Below are 23,943 nucleotides of genomic sequence, written 5' to 3'. Positions count from 1 at the left end.
GGCTGGAACCACAATCACAGGCTTGGTTGGCTGCTGGTGGAGAAATACTCCAAGGAACAAAACTCCAAAGCTCTAGGACCTTTCAGACACAGGGAGGAGAAAAGGTGGTGACATAAACAGACAAAGAACCTGAAGCCACAGAGAGACAGAGCTCCTAATTTACATAAACAGAGTCCTTAGTAGATGTGTCAGAGATGTTTCATGAACACCACCTCATGGTGCGCTCCTGACAATTCTCCCACACTGGCCAGGCAAGTTCTAAGACTAGCGTCCCACTCTGCAGGCCAGAGACTGAATTCCAAGGTCCTCACAGGAAGCAATGGTGGTGCTGGAGGAGAGGCTCAAGGCTCTCTCCCCACGCCCACCTTCCTTGTGACCAAGTCAGAAAAAGGACGGAGGCAGGCTCTGAGGGGAAAGGAGATGCCACCAGCAACAGTGAAGAAAGAGACAGGGGACCGGGCCTCGAGATGAAACACCACCACCTGTGAGCGGGGTGGCAGGGGTGGCAGGGGTGGCAGGGAGGGCGGAACCGTTCCTGAATCACATCAAAAGGCCACCCTGCGGGGGAAGCAGCCTGGTTTTGAGCCATGAGTTTAGTGGAGGATTTTGGTTTTGTGTTTTTTGGGGGGAGGGGGTTGTTTTCTAAAAGGGTGGCAGCTGGACTATGAGCCAAAGCCAGGGGATGAGGGAGGCAGATGTCACTTGCCCCACTTGGGCTGCCCTAGATACAAGTGGGTGGTTAAGAGGGCAAAGGCAGAGGCAGGAGGCCATGCAGTGTGAAAAGCAGCTCCGCCACTCAGGGGGCTTGGGGAAAGCAGGGAGGGAGGAGGAAGCCCTCCCTAAGGGTGACTGCCAGGGAAGGGGGGGGCACTGAAACAATCATAATTAAGGCTTCTAACAATAGGAAGGAGCCTCCACAGTTCTGTGTGTCAAACAAGGTGCCGAGCTGCTCTCCTAGTGAAGCTGCTTAATAAGGCAGCCCGCCCCCTCATTACCTGCTCGGCAGGCATGACAGCCCTCCTAGGCAGGGGAGGTGGGGGCAGGGGGAAGCCAACCAACTGTGGCTGCGGAGTCCCCATCTCCTACTCAGCCCAGAAACAACTTCGGTTCCTTCCTAGCCCAGGTGGGATCTGGAGTAATAGGAAGATCCTCTCCCTGCCACTAGACAAGGACACCAAGATCCAGGAGTCATGAACCTTCAGGGGTATGTCCACCTAGAACCCTGGAGCTCCTGTCCTCAGACCCAGGTCAGTGACAGTGACTGCTCCCTCTCAGCTATGAGCTCCAGGTACCACAGAATCTAGGGCAGCTTCTGATGTTCAGGCAGTGAGTTCCAGCACCCCCAGGACACTGTCCTGTCCAGTAGGTCCTTCTCTCACCCAGGGCCTCAGTCTCCCTACCTATGAGACGTGAAGGAATCGTCCCTAGATCAGCTTTCCACCAAAGCTACCATGAAAGGAAGAGGACTAAGCATCTCAAACATCAGCTCCTCAAAGTCACAAAGGAAGCCAATGACACAGGAAAGGCACAGAACGTCAGTACTCAACCAACTGACAGGAGCTGGACAAGTCTATCATTTTTCCAGATGCGGAAACAGAGATTCAGAAGGAAGTGACTTGCCCGAGTCACACAGCCAGTCACACACCAGAGACAAGAAGCCAAGTCTCTGGACCAATCCCTGGCTCATCTCCATTCTGCTTCTTTGATCCCAAGTACAACTGAGAGTGAACTGGTGACTCCAATCCTTCTAGAGGACTCCAATCCTTCTAGGGAGGAAATGCTGGTTAAGGGGCTAAGCACCCAGGACCTCACATGCTGTTGGAGTGGTGCCCAGACCCGACCTGCCCCACCCATCCCCTACAGGTGGGAGCTGTCTCCATTTAGGAAAGAAGAGAGAAAAAGAATCAGCAATGCTGAGAATCTTGTCAATATTCCTCCCACAGTTCCTGATTCAGACCGGCAGCCCTCTACGTGTGGCTTTTGTGAAACATGCACTTTTCACAGAGACTCCCCTCCTCCCAGCAGGCAGACTGAGAAAGGGGCCCCCAAAGGGGGCTGGGAGGGGAGGAGGGGAGGGAGGGGAGGGAGGGGAGGGAGGGGAGCTGGGGCCTCCCCGAAGCTCTCTGTAGCTGCCATAAATGGTAACAAATGGAGCACCTTGCACACACAGCTCCTCTGAGAGCATCCACCTTCCTTCCCCCAACCTCCTCAACAACCTGGCCTCGAGCCCCAGGGACCAGTCACATAAGGTGTCCTAAATGGCTCAGACATCACAGAGCTCCTGCCCACAGCCCAGACTCATGGGTCTGACAAGCTGCCACTCTGATTTGGGTCCAAAGGGCCCCTGCCAACAAGCAGGGATGCCTTCCTTGAAAGTGGGGGCCGTCAGGCTGCAGGACACACCTGACCTCAATGTATAGAGCTCTGAAGGTTCGCGACCTTCCCAAAAGCAACTGTGGCTTCCTGCGGATAGACCCCCGAGACTACCAGCCCTGGCCAGTCACCAAGCTCCCCGAGATCTTGCCCACCTGGCACCTGCAAGACTCTTCCCAAGAGGATCCAAAGAGCCATTGCTAAAAGGGTCTTCTCCAACCAGTCAGTTGCTCCATCCCTAGAATTCCCTGCACGCCAGATCTGGTTCTTTGTGCTGGCCCCTTTCTCTGACTTCTGGCCTCTCCTCATTGTTCTGTGGGAGAAATATGCCTCCCCCTCTTCCATCCTTCCCATTCCCTCTCACCTGATGTGCCTCCTGCCTTCTCCCAAACTGTATGTCTTCCACCCTCCAGACCCTGTAGCCCTCTCCTCTCTGCCCTCCAGATGCCCAGCAGAACCTGCCTCTTCTACACAGCCTGTTCCCAACACAAGGCAGAGGCTAGGTGCTGGACAGGGACACTCAGCCCTCCCTCCGAGGTTAGGCAAGAGCAATCAGATCCGTGCCTGGTGCTCACCTGCACCTGCTCTCCTCTGTCCACACGCTCACCTCAGGGTACCTCGCTCATTCATCAGGCCTGCACGGTGACGACAGTGAACATGAGCATGAAGTCACTGACAGGCAGCTGGTCCTGTTCCAAGTTCTGGGCTGGCTGACTTCAGACTCCCCTTCCCCCTGTGCCTGGAGGGCTGCCTCTCCTCCTCTCCACCAGGCTGATCCTACTCCTCTGTGTCAAGTCACAGCCTTTCATTGTTGTCTTCGCCCTCACTTCCAAAAGGACTTACACAGACTTCCATTAGCAGGATCATCAAGATAAGATACAATGAGCCAGACATTCCTGATTAGAACTATTAGTAGAGAGAAAACTTAGTATGAGCTCCTGGAAGCCAAGGCAAACAGGGAAATGTGGTGGGCTGTACGGCAACAGGCACTGGTGTGAGTGCCTCCTAAGTGTGAGCTGTAGTGCTTAGGAACTCTCACCTGAGTTACCCCCTGCTGCCTTATGATGCTGGGTGAAGAATCCAAGAATCAGACTGTGAGAACCTCAGGAAGAAGCACTAACCCTGGTCTGACCAACTGCAAACCGGGGCACTTTCTGGTAGGCTACACTGCTTTCCCCAATACTTAGATGGAAAAGATTGGATACTTCTAATCTTAACTGGAATGCAGAGACAATGAGTTCTCATCCTCTGTTAGTGCACCCCAGGCACACATCAGGACTCATTGGTTGATCCCTGAGGACACTTTTCTTGGAATTCAGTCTCTGGAGTAAGGAACACTGAAAAACTACAGGGTAAGACTGAAATGAGGCAATGTACTGCCTAGCACCCACCACCAGGGGGCAATGGTTAGTCCAGCCAGGAAGCAGTCCCCAGGCTGACACTAGGGAAGGGTGTGGAGTAGGTGCTGATACCCTAGGATCCATTATCATGGTTTGCCAGGAGCCACCCCGAAAGATGTCCTGGTTTGGGGGACCCTGGAAACCCTCTCCCAAGTGACTCAAACATAATAACCCAGCCAGATGCGGAGTACAGATGAGAGGGAGCACAGACACTGTGTGTCTCACAGGAACAGTCACGGATGGCGGTTCAAGACAACAGAGCTGTAGCATGGCCAGGAAGCCACTGCTCTAACTCCTGGGCCTCAGGGATGCTCAAGAGGAGGTGGGGAAGATACATCTATGAGGAGAAACAGACATCGGCAGCCCGATGTCACCTGGCATCTGTGGGCAAATCACTTCAGCAGACATCAGTTGTTCTTGCTGGCCTAGCTGCCCGCCCCCTTCCCTGGGTATCAGCACTGCCAATCTTTCCCCAACGCAGAAGGGCTAGTCCTGCCAATCGAGCTGCTCTGCTCACCCCTGGCCAAGGGCAGGCAAGTGACCCAGACAGACCTTCTCTCCTGGGAAGCCAACTCTTGAGCAGTGAGCTTCAGGGGCCAAAAGCAGCAGGAGCCGAAGCATCCCAACAGAGTCGAAGTGGTAGAAGTCTTCACACCCCATTCCTGGATCCCCCCCAAGGCAGCCCTGGCTCCTGCCCCCCCTGTGGCATGTTGCTCAAGTTTCCTTTCTTGTCTGTGTGTCCTTCACAGATAGGAAACACACAGTTACAAAAACAGGGGTGTCAGTACCAAAAGAAGGGGAAAGAAGGCTGGATCAGAAAAACAAGAGATCTGAAATGTGTTACACCCCATGAAATGCCAAACAATCCTGCTGAAATTTGTTCATAGATAAATCAGTAGATGTAAACCTGTTTTTCTAATTCAACCAAGGTTGGTGTGTGGTGCCTGCAATCTAAGAGCCAGAATCGATCCAAGGAAACAGGCTGCTTAAAAAGAGGATGACAGCTATGCCCGAGAGCCACACGCACATGGAGGGAAAATACCTAAATATACACACATACATATTTATACTGTGAATACGTTTTCAATACTTTATATACCTACATATAGATAACATATATGATGTTTATATGCATATACACATTTACATGTAAGTTCTATTTTGGACTAAATGTTAGTGTCCCTCCCACCAAAAAAAAAAAAAAAAAAATTCAACCACTGAATTCCTAACCCCCAATAAGATAGTATTAGAGGGAAAGGCCTTTGAAAGGTGATTAGGAGGCCTCTCAGTGTCACCAGTTGCTGTGTGTGCGCAGAGAACCGAGCTAGCTCGCAATAAACACCTCTTTGCAGCTTAAAAAAAAAAAAAAAAAAGAAAGGTGATTGGGACATGAGGGGAGAACCCTCATGAATGGAATTAGTGTCCTTATAAAAAGGACTCTGGAGAACTCTCTTGCATTTTTCCATTACATGAGAATACAAGAAAGAAGAGGGCAGTCTGCAACTGGGTGAATGCCCTCACCAAAACCCAACCATGCTGGCCCCTTGATCTCAGACTTCCAGCCTCCAGAACTGTGAGAAAAAAGTTCCTGTTGTTTATAAGCCTCCTGGTCTATGGTTCAGCTGTGTTGCAGCAGCATGAATGGAAGCAAATACTGTGTCTATATACACATGTGTACACACACAGATAGACCTACATGCACACACATCTGTGTCTGTGTACGGGTGTGTCTCTGGGTACACGCATGGGTGGAGCTCTGAGACCTCACAACCTGGGGTGCCTAAGGGGAAACTACAAGAGTGGAACCAGACCAGGGGGAGGAAAAGAGACCCACCTCAAGCACTTCTTCTTCCCTCCATATCACCCAAAGAACCTCCACACACAGACCACCTGGCCCTGAGCCCTTCCTTTTGGTTTTGTCTGCAAATATGTCTACACTGTGACCACAGGACCCCTACCCCCAGAAGGATGAGCGGTAGACCAAAGAACATACCACCCACTACCCTTCCACATAAGCACAGGTCACCAGGAGCCTGTAGCATGTGACTGAACAGGGTTTTATTTGGGGGCTCTGTGCTGGTCCGGCTGGCAGTCCCTCCACACATGGCCTCATTCTCTGACACAGAGAGAAACGAACTTCAGTCCTGCCTCTCATTTCCTTTTCTGCCTAAGGATGAATCTAATCTTACTTTCCTCTTTTGTCTTTCCTTTCATGGACTCTTCCCACACCTTTCTGAGAACAGAATCATTTTTCTGAACAGTCTACTTAATTTTAACTCCCCACAGAACGGGAAACTGAGGCACAGCCTGACAAACAGACTTCTCCACATCATTAATAATCATGGTGTGACAAAGTAATCAGGACCAGTACCAAAGGCCTACCTGGAGCCAGATTCCAGGATAGGAGGTCAGCCCAATGGCCAGATGGCCAAACTCCATGGGTCCTCAGCACCTCTAAAAATGCAGTGGATGGAGACAGTAGTATTTCCCAGAACCCCCAGGGAGAGTGCTGTTCATGGGTAGATAGAATTCACTGATGAATCCCTAGGGGACAGGCCCAGGAGGGTCTTTCCAGAACAAAGATAGATGTCATAAAGCTGCTTTCCAGGGCAGTGAGTATGGGTAGCTGCAGCATCCTGTTAGGCCAAGGAGAATATGCGCTCCTTCCCCACAGCATGAATCCTCTCTCCTTCACCTAGACCTGCAATAGTTAAAGAATATCACCTGGAAGGGTGCCTGCCCAAGACCCTGAGCTTACCCCACATTCTGTTCAGTTCACAGTCCACCTGTAAATCCATGCACATTTACTGAGCACGTACTATGAGCAAGCCAGGCAGAGATGATAAGGCACTCCACTCCCTCCTCTGCTCACAGCCTTGGGTGGTGATGACTTTGAGAGCCGCTATCTTCATCTACACAGCAGATACCACTGACTGCCTAAGGGGGCCATGAAGATTTAAAGCTTAGAAGATGCTAGCAGAGGGGCAACCAAGAAACAAAAATATAAAAAATATATAAAAGACCCCATGGTTATAAAAGTAAACCCTGCCATATGAACTAAGTAGAGCTAAAATCATCAACAGAGCGATATGCAGGGCCATGCTGTTGAAAGGCTGAAAAAACAGTATTTTTTCATTTGGGGTATACACATAAAAACACCAAAGTAGCTCATGGGCCTTCATGAACGCAACTGATCACCCACTGAACTGAAAACATCCCTGAAGACCACAGATGGCTACTTTTTAACTAACTTCTGTTTGAGGCTGGGAGAAAGAAGGCACAAATTGTCAACTGAGTCGTATCCACAAACACATAACCACGGTCCTATGGCCACACATCCATGTTATGCTATACTAGAAACACAGATCCCAAAGCAGCATAATAAAAAGTTAACAGAGGAGAAGCGCTGGTCAGGGTGACTTCCCAGAGAAGATCACAGAAAGAATACTGGCTTTGGGGCTCAGCTGACCTGGGTTCAAATCTCAGCTCTGCCACTTTCTAGCTCAGTGACTTGGAGCAAAATCCCTCACTTTTCCAAGCTCCTTCTCCTCAGAGGCAAAGTGGCAATAACCCTCTTATCCTCCTCTGGGAGACCAGATGAGGTAATCTAGGACAACACCCCACACAGTGCCCAACTATTTTCTGGTGTCATTCTCCATCACCACACTGTGACAAGGAGTGGCTGCAGGTCCATCTTCTGTGTACAGAGCACAGCTGAATCCTGGAGGACAGTGAGGTAGGCGAGGACAGAAGATCAGGATTCTCTACATAGCAAAATATGTCAGACCTTCATAGAGAACATGATAAAACTATAGAGAAAGACATTAAAGAAGGTCTAATACATATAGAAGTATACAATGTTCATGGACAGAAATACATGAGTGGAATACAATTTGTATTCATGAATAAACACAAAGATGGCAATTTTCCCAGAGTTGATCAATAGATTCAGTGAAAGGCCAATTAATTAAAATACCAACAGTGTTAGAGGGGAGGGGACTGATTGATTTTTGGTGAATATTCCAACTGATTCCAGAATTTATGCTATAGAATAAAAGGCTAAGAACAGTCAAATACTCTTGAAAAACCCCATGAGAGTTTCTGCCCTACCAGATATTGAGACTTAATACTTTGAAAGTGTAGTAACTAAGACAGCAATTATTATTGCCTGGCACCCAAACAGACAGCTATCCCAATGAAAAGACTCAGGCACACATGGAAACACAGGCAGCATCACAGGCCTATGGGGAAAAGGCTGTACAGGTGACTGATGAAGTCAGGACAACTGATACTTATATGGGAAAAGGAAACCAAGGCCCTATCCCATTTCATACACAAATAACAATTTCAGATATTAAGGACTTTAGTCTTAAGAGAAAAACTTTCAGAAATAAATATAAAAACTTATCCTTATTTATTTATTCATTAAATAGTTTACAAATGCTTATTATGTTGTAGCAAGCATTATCCTATTACCAGTATATAAAGACATCCGTGAAATATGTATTTCTTAAATAATACATGAAAGTATAATCTAACAAAGAGAAGAAACTGATAAAATTGACTATATTACAACAATCAATTTCTGTTATCAAAAGACTCTCTGAAGAAAGTGAACAGACAAAATGAACTGGAAGCTACAAACTGTATTTGAAGGCTGTGGGGTACCTCAGTGGTAGAGCAGTTATCTAATAGGTACAAAGCCCTGCATTCAATCCCCAAACACCAAAATAAATAAATATGTTTAATTGACAAGAGGTTAGTATCCAAAACATAAATAAAACCCTAAAAATTAAGAGGAAAAGGCAAACAACAGAAAAATTGACAAAAGATGTAATCAGGCATTCACAAAAGAAGAAAGAATGGTTAATAAATATTTGGAAAGAGGTTCACTAGTAAACAGAGAAGCCCCAATTAAAGTCATTATAATAGATCATTTCACACCCACTATATTGGATAATGCCCCCAATTTTTCATTTCAATTGACACTCCACTGGTAAAATGTTTGTTGATATATCCACACTGGAAAACAACTTGACCTTATCTAGCAAAGCTGAGAAGCACACATCCTAAAGACCAGCAATGCCATTCCTTACTATATACCTAGAGCAGTGCTTCTCAAAATATGGTCCATGGAAATGCTTACAAACATTTTTAGCAATTTGCTATGGTTAGAATATCCCAGGATGTTGACCAGCTGATTCATTCAGGTGTCACTGAGCTCAGTGAGTTCATCAGGACAGTCACATGTGATCTGAGCTATGAACTAACCACCCCTGAGAACTGGAAATTTCAAAAGTTGGTCCCTCACCAAAGGTACTTCCTGAGTCACTGGCCTAGAGAAATTCTGGGATAGGTCCAGCAAAAGACCTATAAAAGAATGTTCACCAGAGCATTGTTCGAAAAGAGGAAACAGCCCAAATGCTCATAACCAGAACACACTGCAGCCCGTTCACATCATGGAATACTACAGAGCAGGAAAAATGAATGTGCTATGGTCACATCTACCAAAGTGAACAGAGCAAGAAATACAAAGTTGAATTTTTTAAAATATATTTAGAATAATTCTGTCTATTTCAAGTTTAAAAACAGGCCAAACCAAATAATGTGGCACTTAAGGATGCCTACCTATGTGAAATATACTTCACACAGAATTCAAGGGTAATGATTCTCTCTGGGGGCTCACACTGGGGATGTGCTCAAGGAAAGACACATGGAGGCTTATGAGTACATGTAATGTTCTATTTCATAAGCAGGGTAATGGGTATATGTCCATTTAACTATTATTTAAATCACATGAGTTTATATATGTTTCACAATCTGGAAACCCTTGACATAACTGTATTCTGGCTGGTGAAGTAGCCTGCACCTGAGTTCTGTATGTCCTGTTCTGTATGTCCTGTCTCTTGCTCAGCCCCAATCACAGACCAAGAGGCTCAACAGAGCCCAGCATCTTCAGGGACACAGTATGCCAGGAGGTCCCTGGGGACCCGACAATGTGACCACAGTCCAGCTAGTCCAATCCTGGCCTCTCTCATTATACCAAGTAGGTCAGCTACAGAGCGCTACAGAGAAGTGCAGAACATGGCAGATGCAGCTGCCAGTCCTAGGATCAGAGACCACTCTCCCCCTTGCTTCCTATCTCCTCCCTCCCTGGACTTCCCTGCTTCCCCAGTTCTTTTCTTTCTTTCTTTTATTTATTTCTTTTTTTGGGGGGGGGGGGGGCGGGGGATAGATAGAACTGGAGATTGAACCCAGAGGCACTTTACCACTGAGCTACATCCTCAGTTCTTTTTATTTTTGAGGCAAGGTCTTGCTATGCTGAGGCTGGCCTTGAATTTGTTATCCTCCTGCCTCAGCCTCGCAAGTTACTGGGAATAGAGGTGTGCACCACTGCACCTGTCTCTGCTTTTCCATTCTCCCTAAGACCAGATGCTCAGAACAACCCCTGGTCCCAGAATTACTTAGGCCTCTTCTAAGGTTCCAAAACCCTGTCCAGAATTGTTATTCCAAGGTCCATGCTCCAGCCCCTGGGCACCCAACTGCCTGTTCACATGGGCTCACTATGAGAACTGCAGGAAAGCTAAGTGCAGCTACTGCACGTGGAAGCTAAAGCATGCAGCAGCACATGTTCAGAATGTGCACATTACCTCATGTGGGCCTCATCAGAGCCCTGCGGAAAAGTTGGTACAGGCACAGATAAGGAAACCCAGGTGCCCACAGTTAGGCAACAACTTCTGCACAGGGGCTTCATTCCTGGGACCCCCCCCCGCCCCCGAGTGAGTCAAGGGGCAGGAGGTTGTGGAATCTGTTCTCATAAGAAGCTGCTTGGTCAATAGGAATGTGCACCCTAGTGAGGAACCCCTGGAGCAGACAGAAAGCTCTCAAAGGCAGAAGACTTGTCTCCCTTCTCCTAGGACAGTCACCCACCCGCCATCATCACTAAAACAGTGTCTCCTACATGGCAACGATGCAAGGAGCTGCCCGAGGCCAGGCAGAAGATCTAAAATCCCAGAGTCCCCCCTTCCCACACTTCTCCAAGTCCCCTGAGAGCATCTGAAGCTTGCTGGGACCCATGGGAAGATAAGGCAGACCCTATTGGGAGTGAACCAGGGACTCACTAAGTTAGTAGAGATTTCAGATCCCCCCAGAAGTCCATAGCTAGTGAGACAAAGAGCAGGACCTGGAAGTGAGATCTCGACCTTGTGCTGTTCCCCCAGCTGCAGACCTGCTCACCCGCCTGACCGCGTGCCATTTTTAACATCCCTGCCAGGATCAGCCCCCAACCCCCCACCATGTCTGCTGGCAGATTAGCTTTCAAATGTGAGCAGGGACAAAGCTGGCTCAGAAGACTTAACTCTGCCCGATGGGTTTAGCCTGGCTTCAAAGCTTCCTAACTGGAACCAAATAAGCGGGCATATCGCAGCTGGAAGGGAGAGGCCGGAAAGGGGGAGAAAACAGGGCATCTCTCTAAAGCTGGATTACCTATAGCAACAGCTTGCAGCCTGAGTGACACAGCAAGACCTGTCATGGTGGTCAACGCCAGAAAAACAAGCTAGTCATTTCCTAGGAGCCTGGAGACCCACTAGAGAGCCTCCCCAGGCCCTGGCACACACTCTCCTGCAAGCTAGAGCCCTGCCAACCTCAGAGCCCATCCCAACCTCTCAATCCCATCTGATGGGCCCCTTTGCTTCTCTGTATTCAGTCCACTTCCAGTGTGCGGGGGGGGGGGGGGGGGGGGGGTCCTGCCCCTCCCATCAGGCTGCTGGCTCCCTCTTGACAGAGACTCTAAGTTGACTTGCTCTCCATCTCTCTTCACCCTTCTCAGTTTCCTGGACCCTTAGTCTCATTGAATCAGCAAACTTTTATTCATCCTTCAACTCCAAGTGTCACTTGCTCTACTTTGATATCTCTGTGTCCCACATCTATTGGGCAGTATTAATCTATTAAGTAGCCCTACTAAGCATCTATCACTCAGAACTATAATTATTTCTTTATGTGGCTAACTCCTCCATGGAACTCTGAATGGCTCAGTGGCCTGACTTACAGCAGGCACTCAATAAATGCACACAGTACACACTGGCCACAGAGAATCCATTAGTCCTTTCAACAGAAGAAAAACAGAAAAGCCACAGTTCACTCTTTTTTTTCCAAACCAAGGGGAAAAGAAACTGATGCTCTTTTTTTCCTTCCCTTTCTTTCTGGTGGGAGTAAACACTTCAGAGAGGAAGCTTCAGAGAGTTACCAGATAGCACTGGAGAGGGGAAAGGTTGAGTCGAGTCAGGCAATCAGGAAGCTGCACCCAGGTCTGCTGCTGCTCACCCTGGAACGCTAGGGAAGCAGGAGGTGCCCCCTTGCACACTGGCTTCTCCCTGGCAGCCCTGTGTTCAAATGCTGAGTGCAGGACAGGCCAGATGACCTCTCAATTCCACAACTTCCTGGCACGAGAAAACTGATCTGCCCTAAGTGAGCCCAGTCGGCCCCTGTCCTCACCAACTGGAGGCTCCTGCGCACGCAGCGGGCATTCAGCAAATAGTTGCAGCGTGAGTGAATGGACTCAATTGGGACCCCAACACCCTTGTAAGCCACAGAAGGCTAGGGCCACAGAGCCCGCGGCCAAGTTCAGCCAAGGGCAGCCAGGCACACGGGGGTAGAAGTAGCGAAGGGCGAGGCCACCCCGCTCAGAGTGGAGGTCAGTGGTGTTTTCTGCGCTCTCACTGCCAGGCCAGGCGGCAGAGCCAGTGGCCCTTCTCTCAAGGTGGAAGGAGTTGCTCACCCCATTTCAGCTGGGGCTTTCTCTCTTCTCTCTTCTCTTCCTCCCCACCCCCTCTTGATTGACACCAATGCTGGCTCTGACATGATTTAAAAATAGATATTAAGACAAGGAAGTTTAATTTTTAATGCTTTGGAAAGGAAGTGAACACAGAGCTGGCATTCTCTCATGGCCCCAATCCAGGGGTCTCTCAGGGTATGTGCCAGGCCCTTCATCTTGTTCCCTTGCTCCCAAGCACAGCCAGGCCTGACCCACCCTGAAGACTGTCTTGCAGCAGCCCTCTAAGAGGCCAACCTCCATCTCTCCATCTGAGCCTCTAAATGCCTCCTGCTCCCAGGTCCAGACGGCTCATCTCTGCTGAGAAAGGCCAGGTGGGGCCGGCAGGGGCCAGGTCTGAACTTGTACTCTCTGCTGGGACCTCTCAAGCCCACTCATTACCAGAAGATACCCCACACACTCCCTGTGACACTCCAGACCACCCAGTGTGGAGCCCACAGAAGCCCTGATAAGCCAGCCACCTCAGTGCGGAAAACACGCCACCAAAGCTGCTGGAGAGCCCTGACAATGCCTGCTCCCAACGCCAGTGAACAGTCTGGGAGAAGCCTGACCCCACTTAAGGGAGGCTAATCAGGGCCTGTCCCGGCACCCTGCCCGTGGCAGCCCGTGCCAGCCTTGCCCCTGCCCCAGCAGGCACACTGACCGCTGTCTCCTCCACTAATTGGCCTTTATTAAGGGAGCAATCCACAAGGAATAGCTTTCCAGTGGGGCCAGAATGTCACTGTCTGCCAGCCATGATTTAAAGTGATGGGACAGCTCTGCTGGCAAGCATGAAAAGTGACCATTATACTGAGTGACAATTATGGCAGCCACCTACCTTCACCCCTCCATAGCAGACAGCAACTCGATTTGGGTTGTGAGAAGCCTGGCCGGGATCATGATTTGCTGTCCCAAGAAAAGGACACAGGCCCCAGCACACAGAGGTGCCTTTTGCAGCTTATCCCTATACTCACTCTCTCCTCTACTCACAATCAAAAGTCTCCTTTGCTCTCCTGGAGAAGCTTAATTTCACTTAATCTCTAGCTGGAATATTCTATCAGACAGCCATGCAAGGACCCAAGAAAGATGGGGGACAAAAGGGATAAAGAGGAAAGGGGACTCAGACCCCCTCCTCTACTCTCACCATCTGTATCAGGCCCTCAGAAATGCTGCCCTCCTGGGTGCCCCAAACTCCCACAGTGCACTGGGCTGCCAAGGTGGCCAGCACTGTCTGGCTGAAGTCAGCAGTGCCTTGACCCCCACCAGCAGGCAGGCGCCCAGCAGCCTGGGAGGCACCTGCCCTTTTCTTAGTAAGGAGGAGGAGGAGCACAGCTGTACAGCTCCACCCTCCTCAACCTGCCCCCAGTGATGTCACCCAGGCCCTCACCAATGCCAACACCTTGGAAGCTCCACCCAGTGGTGAGGAAGCAAGCACTCACAGGCTGTGAGGAGGCTGCCTTATATGCTTCACCTCTCCTCCGCCCAGGAACCTTCCCAGTGCTGGGAGGATGCAGGGGCGGGCCCAGCGGGGGTCTGGAGAACTACCAGATGGCTCCGGGATCTATGGGAAGAACTCTTGTCTATTGATCTCAGGTCTCAAGTTCAACCCTAATGTCTCAGAAATGCCTCCTTTTGGGATCTGAGCCATGAGACTAAAACCAGTGATGCTACAGAATTCCTACCAACTGCTCCTGGTCCCAGTGGGCTGGGCTTAACCATCCCTCTCCTTCATCAGGTCCTGTTTTCTGGCCCCCAAGTATGTGTGCTCTGGGACAGCAGAAGAGAACTCCCAGGGACCCTGATACATCCACACATTGCCAGCCTTTGATGCTTTCTGCTTTCATTCAGTTCTTTCCTCTGATCTTTCCCCTACCTAACTACAAGAAATCTTCACTTGAGGGAAGCAAGTGACCCACCTTCCCCAAATCCTGGCCAATGTCCTGCTCCACCTGCCCCTCCATCCCCCAACAAACACTTAGATATACAAGCATTCATTTCTTCTCTGCTAAATTTCCCATCTTTCCTGAGATCTAAGCCTTATTTATCGTCTCACATGCTCCTAGCATAAAAGAACTGGGTCTTTGAGACTCAATTTTCCCAGCTTGAGTCATGGGAATTCTGAATATATCAAGTAATCAAAAAAGTCAGGGACCAGGGGGGAGCAACTCCTTGCCTGGTAAGAGAGCATAGTCGGCATCTTCTAATTAGGACGAGACAGCAAGTTCTCTCACTATAGATCATAAAGGAAGGACGTTTCATCAACTAGCTCATTAACTGCTGCCAAGCTTTTAAGGGAAGATGGAAAGAATCACTTGTCACCCCACAGCTAAGCTAGGAGAGACTTTATTACAGGCAAGTTTGATACCTAACTTCTCATCCCTATTAAGTGAGACTTGGAATTCCTACCTCATAAAAACATGTTGGAGATTCACAGCTACATCTTCCCATTTATTCACATCCAAATATATCACGAGTACCTACTATGTGCAGGTCACAGGCCAGGGTACTAGTTTGCTAGGAGGTCCCCAAGTCAAGTTGGAATCATGCTAAAGGAACCATAAGCGGATATACCATCTGCAGCCAGCAGGTGGCGGGGTGGGGGTGGGGAGGCACAGCGCGGAGTGGAGAGTTACTGGCCAAATGCGCGGAGCATCCCCACAGGGTTAAGTGTTAATATGTGTAAGGTGAGACAAAACAGAAAAGTGGGTTTAAACTATGAAAAAAGGGCAGAAGAAAGCAGTGAACAACAAAGGACAGCATTCTGATGGACCCAGGATTCACGGAAATACACACCAGTGCTTGGCTGGCACAGATGCTGGCAACCAAGTCAAAGGACCAAAAGGCACTTGCCCACAAGGCAGCTACAAAGTCATTCTTGACATTCCAATGGTTCTCACCACCAGAAAAATAATTAGAATAGCTGCCCTAGCTTCCATAAAATCCTAACCACAGGACAGGTAGCATCCTTCCTAATAACAGTCGGGGTGGCCGGAGGTCCTAGCCCATAGACACATCTGAGGAAACCCAATTTAAGTAATATTAGACAATTCTCTCTAGAAAAGAAACAGGTGCCTCCTCTGCCCCAGGATGTCACATAGTTAATGAGATGAGATGAGGGCAGTGAGGAAGACCATTGTAACAGCCCCTCTCTGGACTGGAAAGGAAGCCCAGATTTTAAAGAAGAGAGTGAGTTGCCCAAGGTCACACAAGAAGCTAACAAAGAACCAATATCAAAATCTTGTCTTCTTCCTTCAAAACCCAGAGTGTTCCCTTCTGTGGGAAAAGTCACCCACCCTACACACACTTCTCAAAAAGTTTTCCAGCTAAAGTGGGTCAGTCTATACAAAAGCTGAGCCCCAGTGAACAACTACTTCTACTCAACCTCACTCAGAATGACTTTCTCCTGTCCCCAGCTCTCCTCCTGGACCATGCACAGGCAAGCAGCTGACAGCCTCCAGCGGGCAGGACACAGCCTGGGGCTGAGCCAAACATCTGTGCTGACTATAGTCTGGCCTCTGGTGAAGAAAGGCAGAGGCAGCAGTTAGGATGAAAGGAACAGTTAGAGATGAATTTAAGTTTTCGTCTAATTTGCCTAACTAGTACTTCTTGTGCACACACGTACTTTAGTATCCCACAGAGGACAGAGAACAATTTCGAGACACCCCATCTACTAACAGTTTCTCTAGAAAATAGTCTCACCAAGGACAGGAGCACCACTTTCTCCCTTTGTCCCTTCCAGTCCCCGGGGGCGCTCAGAGCCTGGGAATGCTTTACCAGTCTGCCCTCTGCCCAGTCCACTGCAATCCCTCAAAAGCAGCAGCGAGTCACCCATGGCAGCATGCCCCCAGCCCTCCCTCCCCACACCAGCCCCAACTCAACCAGGGATAGGGGCTCCTCCTCCTCTTCCTAGGATTCACTGAAAAGAATGGGACCTCTACACTCCCATCTTTCCTGCTCCCAAAAAAATGCTGCAGATTGAATTCTTGTGCATTCTGGAGCGATACAAGAAACTCTGAAAACCACTCTCACCTGTGCTATCTCCAATGCAGGGTCACAGCTGTTAAAATTTCTGACCCCACACCCACTGCTGCAGGTTCCCTGGGCTCAAGCACTTCCAGCATGGATTTTCTTATTGGGGAATTAAGTAGTGGCAAACTTTGCCAGCCTCCTAGGAGTACAGCAAGTCTCTCCTAGAACACAGGCAAGTTGGAGCCCTCATCAGCCACCAACGAAAGGGAGAAAGGAAGAAAAAGATGCATGAAAGGGGGTAGGGGACGATTTTTTTTTAAAAGCACTTACCGTTGTGCAGAGAGGGGAGCAATGCAGCACGGAGGAGAAAGCGGGTATTCACGCTATGATAAGCAAAGAGGAGGAGAGGAGGGCAAAGGGAGGAATCAACGCAAGGACTTACCCAGAATATCAAATTGAAGAGGAACATCATGTACTTCAAGCAGCAGAGGCAGCCCCTGGCCATGTTGCACTTCTTAAATTCTAGGAGGAACACAAAGGACAGGTCCAGGTAAAACACCACGTACTTGCTGCCTTTGGGTGCATTGTACTTGTCGGTCTTAACGCCGGCCTCCGCGCGGCTCTGGCCCCGGGAGCCCGCGGTGCCGTAGAAGGCGCCGGCCGTGAAGCCGCGGCCAAACGGACGACCGGAGGTGGACGGCTTGCCAAAGTCCGAGTCCTTGCTGTCCAAAGATGGACTCCGGTGAATCGAAGAATCCTCGCTACTCGACTTCTCCATGCTCGCGTCGTTCCCAGGGGGCGCGAGGAGCGGGGGGCATCGCTCCCAGAGTGGGACGGAGGGGGCGCCCAAGTCGGGCGCGGGCTGCAGGCAGGCTGGCGGGCCGGCGGAGCCTTGCACGCCCCCTCTCTGCACCCGGCGCACTCCCGGACGAAACCCGCTCCCGGGGGCCGCTGCTTATGGGACGGCACCCCGCTCCCGGCCGGCTGGCCCGGGAGGGCTCTGCGGCACTGCGCGGTTCTATCTATGCGCGCTCTCGAACGCTCTCCGGGAACCGGTTCGCCTGCGTAACTTGGCGTCTTAGGGGAGGCTGTAATTTGATTTCTCTTTCCAGAGCGGCAGCACGCCTCCCAGCTGCACCCACCGCTCCACGCGAGGCCGAAGGGCGCCGAGATCCAGGCTCCCTGGGCACCCCTCTCCCAGTCCAGTCCCAGCCCTGAGCCCGAGCACTTTGCAGGCGCTCGGCCTCCTCTAGCTCCACGACTTTGCGGAGCTGCTGCCGGCCCTGGGCTTCCCGGGCACAACGGCAGGCAGTGCCTAGGGATCCGCCGCAGCTGCAACCGCTGGGCTTTCCCTGCGAAATCCCAACCCCGACTCCAGACTCCGAAATCGCCTGGAGCCCCCTCCCCGGGTCCTCAGCCCCACCCCCTGCTTTGCATTTGACCAATGGGCATGAGGCCTGCCTGGCTCCGTTTGGAGAGCCACCCCCCCTCCCCAATGACACAATATCTTTAATAGGATTAGCGTTCTGCTGTGTGCCTATACAAGTGCGCCGCGAACCCTCGCTAAATGTCAAGGGCTCTGCGGCTGGGGGTGAACCAGAACCTTCATCGGAAAGCGCTGGTATCTTTAACTCAAGAAAGAGGGCGGCGAGAGAAGGGGGATGGCTGGAGGTACCAATGACCCAAAGAAGCCGGAGGAAAGGTCTGGGGAGAAGCACTGGAGAGGGCACGAAACGTGGTCACTGTCAAGCTGGCCGCCGCCTCCTGCAAACACCAGAGCCGGTCCGGCCTGGGGCACATGGTCTCCTGGCTGTATCTACTCATACGCCTACACACACACACACACACACACCACATACACGCGCGCGCACACACACACACACACACACACACACAAACCACGCTTTTGCACACGTGGGGCTGGCTAGAGCGGACAGGGAGAAGAGATCGCAGGGCAGGCAAGAGGTGTGGGAAAGCGTTTGGGGGCCTCCGCGGGTGCGCCGCCCTCCCCGCCCCCTCTGCGCGCACACGCACGCGCGGCTCCGCGAGGCTCCTGCAGCTGCGCGAACCCCCGCCCCCGCATTCCCGGGTGGGACGCCGCGCCACTGGGGCTCTGGCTGGGTTCTAAGGGGCAGGTGGCCGAAGTGGGGTCCTGCCTTGCTCCCCGCAGCCTGCCTATACCAAGAGTGAAGCAGTGTAGGAGTACTTTTAGACATAGGCTGGGTCCTCTCAGAGTAGCGAGGAGTGCATGAAAGGAGGTGGTCAGAGAAACAGCAGGAGGAATGCGCTTGCCTGGGGTTTCAGACCGACCACAGCAACATTTTATTGTCTGGAAAAACACTTCAACTAGGGCAGCTTCCCTTAGGCTCATGTAGAAGTCTGCATTGATATCGTGTGACCACCACAGTTTGCAAATGATGAAGACTAGAAGGCTTGAGGGGCGGGGATCCCATCTCTCTTCTTCCACCATCCTTGTAGCTCCGCAAGAGAACTGACAGTACTACTAGAGCAGGAGCTAAGTTTTAAAGGGCTCTGAAACCCCAGCACCTAACTCTGGGCTTGGCCTCTGAGAGGCACTGCACAGAGATGGCTGGATGGAAGCCTCCATGCCCTACTTGAGATTGGGTGTGAAATGCCCAGCCTTGCATCCTCCCAGGCATTTATTCCACACCAGGTACTGTGTGCTGAGCACCAGGGTCAAGCCCCTGAGGAAACATACAAGATGTGCCCCAGCCCTTCAGGGACCCACAATCAAGTCACAAAGACAGGAGGGTATTAACCACCCAGCAGATGGGCAGAACTGAGCTGGCCATGGCTGCAGGGTAAAGGAGATATGAATTCCATCCAGAGGGACTTCAAAACCCTCATCACAGTTCACCGAAGTGACTCTGTACTAGAGTCTGCACCAGGCAGACCTGCATCCTAGAGGTGAAAGCTGTCAGATTCTGAGGGCAGCTCAGCCTCTTTAAAGGAGCCTGCAATGGTTCTTCCCAACACCGGTGGGAATAAAGCCTACTGTGTATTGCAGCCTCCAGTAAAGTGCTCTCTCCTGCTCAGCACAGTGGTCCTGTGGATGCTATCTACAGATGAAGGGGCAGGTGTTTAACTGGCTCCGACTGAACACCACTCAATTGGAATGGCTAACACCTTTTGTCCTCTTCTGCTTCACCTGGCAGGCCCACTACAGAGGGGCTCATGGCTGTCACTTGGTTCTCACAATGTTACTTCCTGGGTTCAGGGAAAGATTGTTTGCCAGCTAGACTAGGAATCAGGAGATTGCTTTTCCCTTCCAGCTCATTCTAACTATGTTATCAAGGACAAGGTAATCTGCCTTTCTGCATTGCCATTTCCTCCTTGTCAATCAAGAGCCTCCTGCGGGTGTTGTGTGAAGGGAGCTGGTGGTGGTGACTCATTTACTCATTTAATCCTCATTACAACCATACAAGATAGGTGTGGTTATTAACCCATTTTACAGACAGGAAACTGTGTGATTTCAAACAAAGAGGGACACCAAGAAGGTGATGTTATGACCTGGGCATGGAGCCACTTGGTGTTACCAAGCATCCTCCCAAGCTGGCCCCCTCTACTTTCTAATCACTTTCCAGTTCTCTCATCCCCAATTCACACCTGGGTTCAGTCGGAACAGTCTCCTGATTGCCCCTGGATTGTTCCACCTTCGTGTCTGATCAAAAATGAATGTGTGCCAGGCGCGGTGGCACATTCCTGTAATCCCAGCAGTTCAGGAGACTAAAGCAGGAGGATCAAAAGTTCAAAGCCAGCTTCAACATTTAGCAAGACCCTAAGTAACTCAGCGAGACCCTGTCTCTAAATAAAATACAAAAAGGGCTGAGGATGTAGCTCAGTGGTTAAGCACCCCTGGGTTCAATCCCTGGTACCAAAAAAAAAAAAAAATGAATATGTGCCACTGTTTCCTTATAAGCTTAAGGGCCTGAGGGCCAGAAGACAGGGAGACAACAGGCAGAAGAAGCTGTCCAATGTCAACAGTTCTGCTCCCTCCTGGTCACACTTGTCAAAGTGGCATCGAAGTCCCACTTGTCAGTTCTTGAACAGAGCTACAATTAAGTCCCATCAGGACACTGGCATAGTCACTATCAGAATAATAAGAGCAACTTTGGTTAAGTCCTTATATGTACCAGAAGCCAAGTTTCCCTCATAGTGACTTATTTACTCATTTAATCCTCATTACAACCATACAAGATAGGTGTGGTTATTAACCCATTTTACAGACAAGGAAACTGAGTGATTTCAGACAAATCATGTGCTATACTCTCTTGGACTTTAAACACATTCCCTGCCCTTGGAAATCTTCCCAGCCTAACAGAATCTTAAAGCACAATGGGGAACCTGAATTAGTGTGCCCTGATCCAAGGTCATTATTTGAAAGAACCCTGAGTAAGGAGCCAAAGGGAGAGAAGAAATGAATGGGGCAGTATGTCTGGACTGCTAATCGTGAGCCACCATGGAGATGGCTTGAGAAATCTTAAAGAGGATAGAAGGACCAAAGGATGCAGGTAAATGGAGTGTGGAAGACAGGGAGCAAGTCCTGTCTGAGGACAAAGCTGTAGAGGAGTGTCTGGAAGTCAGGTTTAGCTAGAATACAACCCACCTCCACCCCATCCCCATGAACAGACCATTCATAGATGGCAGATTGTTCACTGTGAGCAGGACACTGAGCAAAGACCCACCAGGAGAAAGGAGGCAAACCAGCTAAAGAGACCAGTCTCCTTCCCCCACTCCACACATACCTAGAGAAGCCCCAAACAGTGATCCACAGTGCACACACACAGAAGGACGAGCAAGGAGCTGTCCTGTGGCTCTGCCTTTGGAGAAGGACATTCTGAAGTGGGTGGGCACAGGAAGAAAGGGGGACAGAGGACACTCTAGAAAGGATTAGGTGTGGTCCATTCAGCAGGCCTGAATGAAGTGGGAGAATATGCCTGTGAATCAACTTGAGCTAGTTTACAAGGTCTTGCAAGATGCATGAAAAGTCTAGACTACGTCCTGCAGTTTCTTCCCAAGCAGTAGAGGAATGTCATCACCACCAGGGCCCTACAAAGCTGGGCTGACAATGGGGTAAGGCAAGGCAAGGCAAGGCAAGGGATAGACAGGCCAGTTTCAAGGGTTGCCTCAGTTCCTTAGACATGGGGTACAGAAGGACCAACCAGGTAGAAACTGTGATGTGAGACACCATCTCTTCTGTCCTCTCCCATTCCTCCACAGCCCACCAGGCCCAGGAGGGCCAGAAGGCACAGGCAGCCTTGAGGGTTTCTTCAAGCATTTGAACAAGGCAGACCTACTTTGCTTTTTTTTTTTTTTTTTTTTTTTTTTAACAAAAAAAAGTGAAGCAAGTACAGAATTCTCAGAGGGGAGGAAGAAAAGTGAATGTGTGAAATCAACATGCAACATCTCTGCTAACTGGCAACCAGGGAGCTGCGGGCTTCCAAGTAAATGCCAAGCTCTCTGTGCCTCTCCCTGAATTTCTGGGGCTTCAGTGTAAGACAGAGCTCAGTCTTTGATCCCTCCCTCATCCACACACAGTCTCAGCCAAGGGGCCAGTCCAGATCCCCAGGCTGACCTGTGCTGAAGGTCCTGTATGTAGCATGTATAGCTTGCAAGGCTTCTCACACGCCCCAAGACTCAAACAAGGCAGCCGCCCCCACGGGGCTGGAGTTAGGTTACTCCCAAAGTCCAACCTGCTATGCAAAGGAACGTTTGAGATAGGCCACTGCAGGAGGACAAGGGAGAGTTACTCACCTTGCTCCAATGTTTAAACTCTAAACTTGGGATCTTCTTTGGCTATATAGGAAATGCTTTCAGTGCTGAACAAACCACTCAGGAATGGGGCCAAAGGGGAAGAAGGATGAGGAAGATGAGGTCCCTAGGAGGGGCCACCTCCCAGAGGTTTACAAGACGACTAATAAGAAGCGGATGGTGGCAGGGGCCACTCTCCTATTTGCTAATGAAATGAAATGGCTAGGACACTGATTCAGAATGGTTGGTAACAATGACAAGTGAAGGAGTCAGGGTAGAGAAGAACGAAAGGTACTTTTGGGGAGCATGGGGGGGTTTTGAGGAGGGGATGGTGTTTTTTGTTTTCTGTTTTTTAGTTTCTGAGATCAGTGAAGAAAACCATCAAAGCTTGTTTAATAGGAGGGTGAACAATTTGAGGGAGGGATGGACTGCTCAGGGTACATTATAAAGGGTTCTAGGGACCTCCTCTCCTGGAGAGAGGTGGCTCCTCCATCGTCTTCAGCACTTAATCAGACTGCAATGACAGTGCACCCACCTGTCTCTGCTGTGGTCCCTGGGCTTTAGAAAGATGGCCAGGATTCCCCCGCTCCCCTAGTGCCTGTCACAGTAACCACCACATGGCAGGTGTTGGAGAGGGGAAAGAAAGACCACCATGCCTAAGCCTTATGTTCTCCTCAAGGACAGCTTGAGAGTCCCAACTTCATTCCCTAAAGAATGGGACCCAAGCCAGAATCTATGGAATTGTTCCTAGAAAGCAGACATCTGAGGGCATCAGAACCTGATGAGGAAGCCCAGGAAATGTAAATGCCTGGCACATAACAGAATGCAAATGCCGTGAGGTCGACTAATTTGTTTTCAGCCACATCCACAGCACATGTCATAACCTGGAATCGATGGATAAATGGACAGATGAACAAATAAACAAATGTATGGATCCAGAGAGCCATTTTTGGAGGAAAAGTTGGGAAAGATAGAAGGTTGGAAAATAAGAAGACTGAGATACGAGCAAGACAGAGGACAAGGCTGCTTCTGGACCCCTGCCCATTCAGGTGGGCTGAACCTTGTGGAGGGGCTCCAAGGACAGGACAGCAGGGGCACCTCTGCCTACCACTCAGTCCCTGGGAACTTGGGCAAATGCCCTAGTGTTGTGTCACATCTCAAAGTCCCCAGAGCAAAGCTGCCTCCTGGCTGTGGCCAGCCCCCATCAGAAGCTATTGAGAAGGTGTGGCTATGTACCAGCACCCACCTGGGACAGGTGAGCATGCTGGTCAGAGCAGGCACTAGTGCCTCTGGTTGGGTCAGCAAGCTGCGCTCTGAAGAAACAGGGCCGCAGCCATTGACCAGCTATCAGACTTCCAGCCCAGCATGAGTGCTGAAAGGGTGGCTTCCACACCAAGAGGAGCCAGGCAAGAGGTGTGGATAGACTGTCACAGAGCTAATCTCAGGACCCTGAAATCAGCTCCACATGCTCTAGTGACTGTGATCAGCTGGCCCCATATGCCTCCATGCCTTCACAGATCCCACCCATACCACCATCCTGCACAACCACAGTGAACAGAGCTCCGGCAAAACAGCAGGGTGGACACACTCCAGCCTAGATAGAGTGAGTTACCCAACTGC

The 23,943-nt window shown here is 50.3% G+C and overlaps 1 protein-coding gene across 5 annotated transcripts in view; it reads right to left on the bottom strand.

The window, feature by feature from the left end:
- Tspan9 (tetraspanin 9) overlaps positions 1-23,943 on the bottom strand; it is a 199,838-nt gene that overhangs the window by 66,620 nt on the left and 109,275 nt on the right. For 4 of the 5 annotated variants that reach the window (XM_071610326.1, XM_071610325.1, XM_071610327.1 and 1 more), the window contains one exon: positions 16,994-17,073. In XM_071610326.1, coding sequence (XP_071466427.1) covers positions 16,994-17,056 — 63 coding nt within the window. In that variant the 5' untranslated portion in view covers positions 17,057-17,073. Of the gene's footprint in view, positions 1-16,993; positions 17,330-23,943 lie in introns of those variants that run through there. The other variant, XM_027951182.2, reaches the window with a different exon arrangement.

Source organism: Marmota flaviventris, chromosome 3 (genome assembly GCF_047511675.1).
Source record: "Marmota flaviventris isolate mMarFla1 chromosome 3, mMarFla1.hap1, whole genome shotgun sequence".
Lineage (NCBI taxonomy): Eukaryota > Metazoa > Chordata > Mammalia > Rodentia > Sciuridae > Marmota > Marmota flaviventris.
This window is presented reverse-complemented; position numbering and strand designations above follow the sequence as displayed.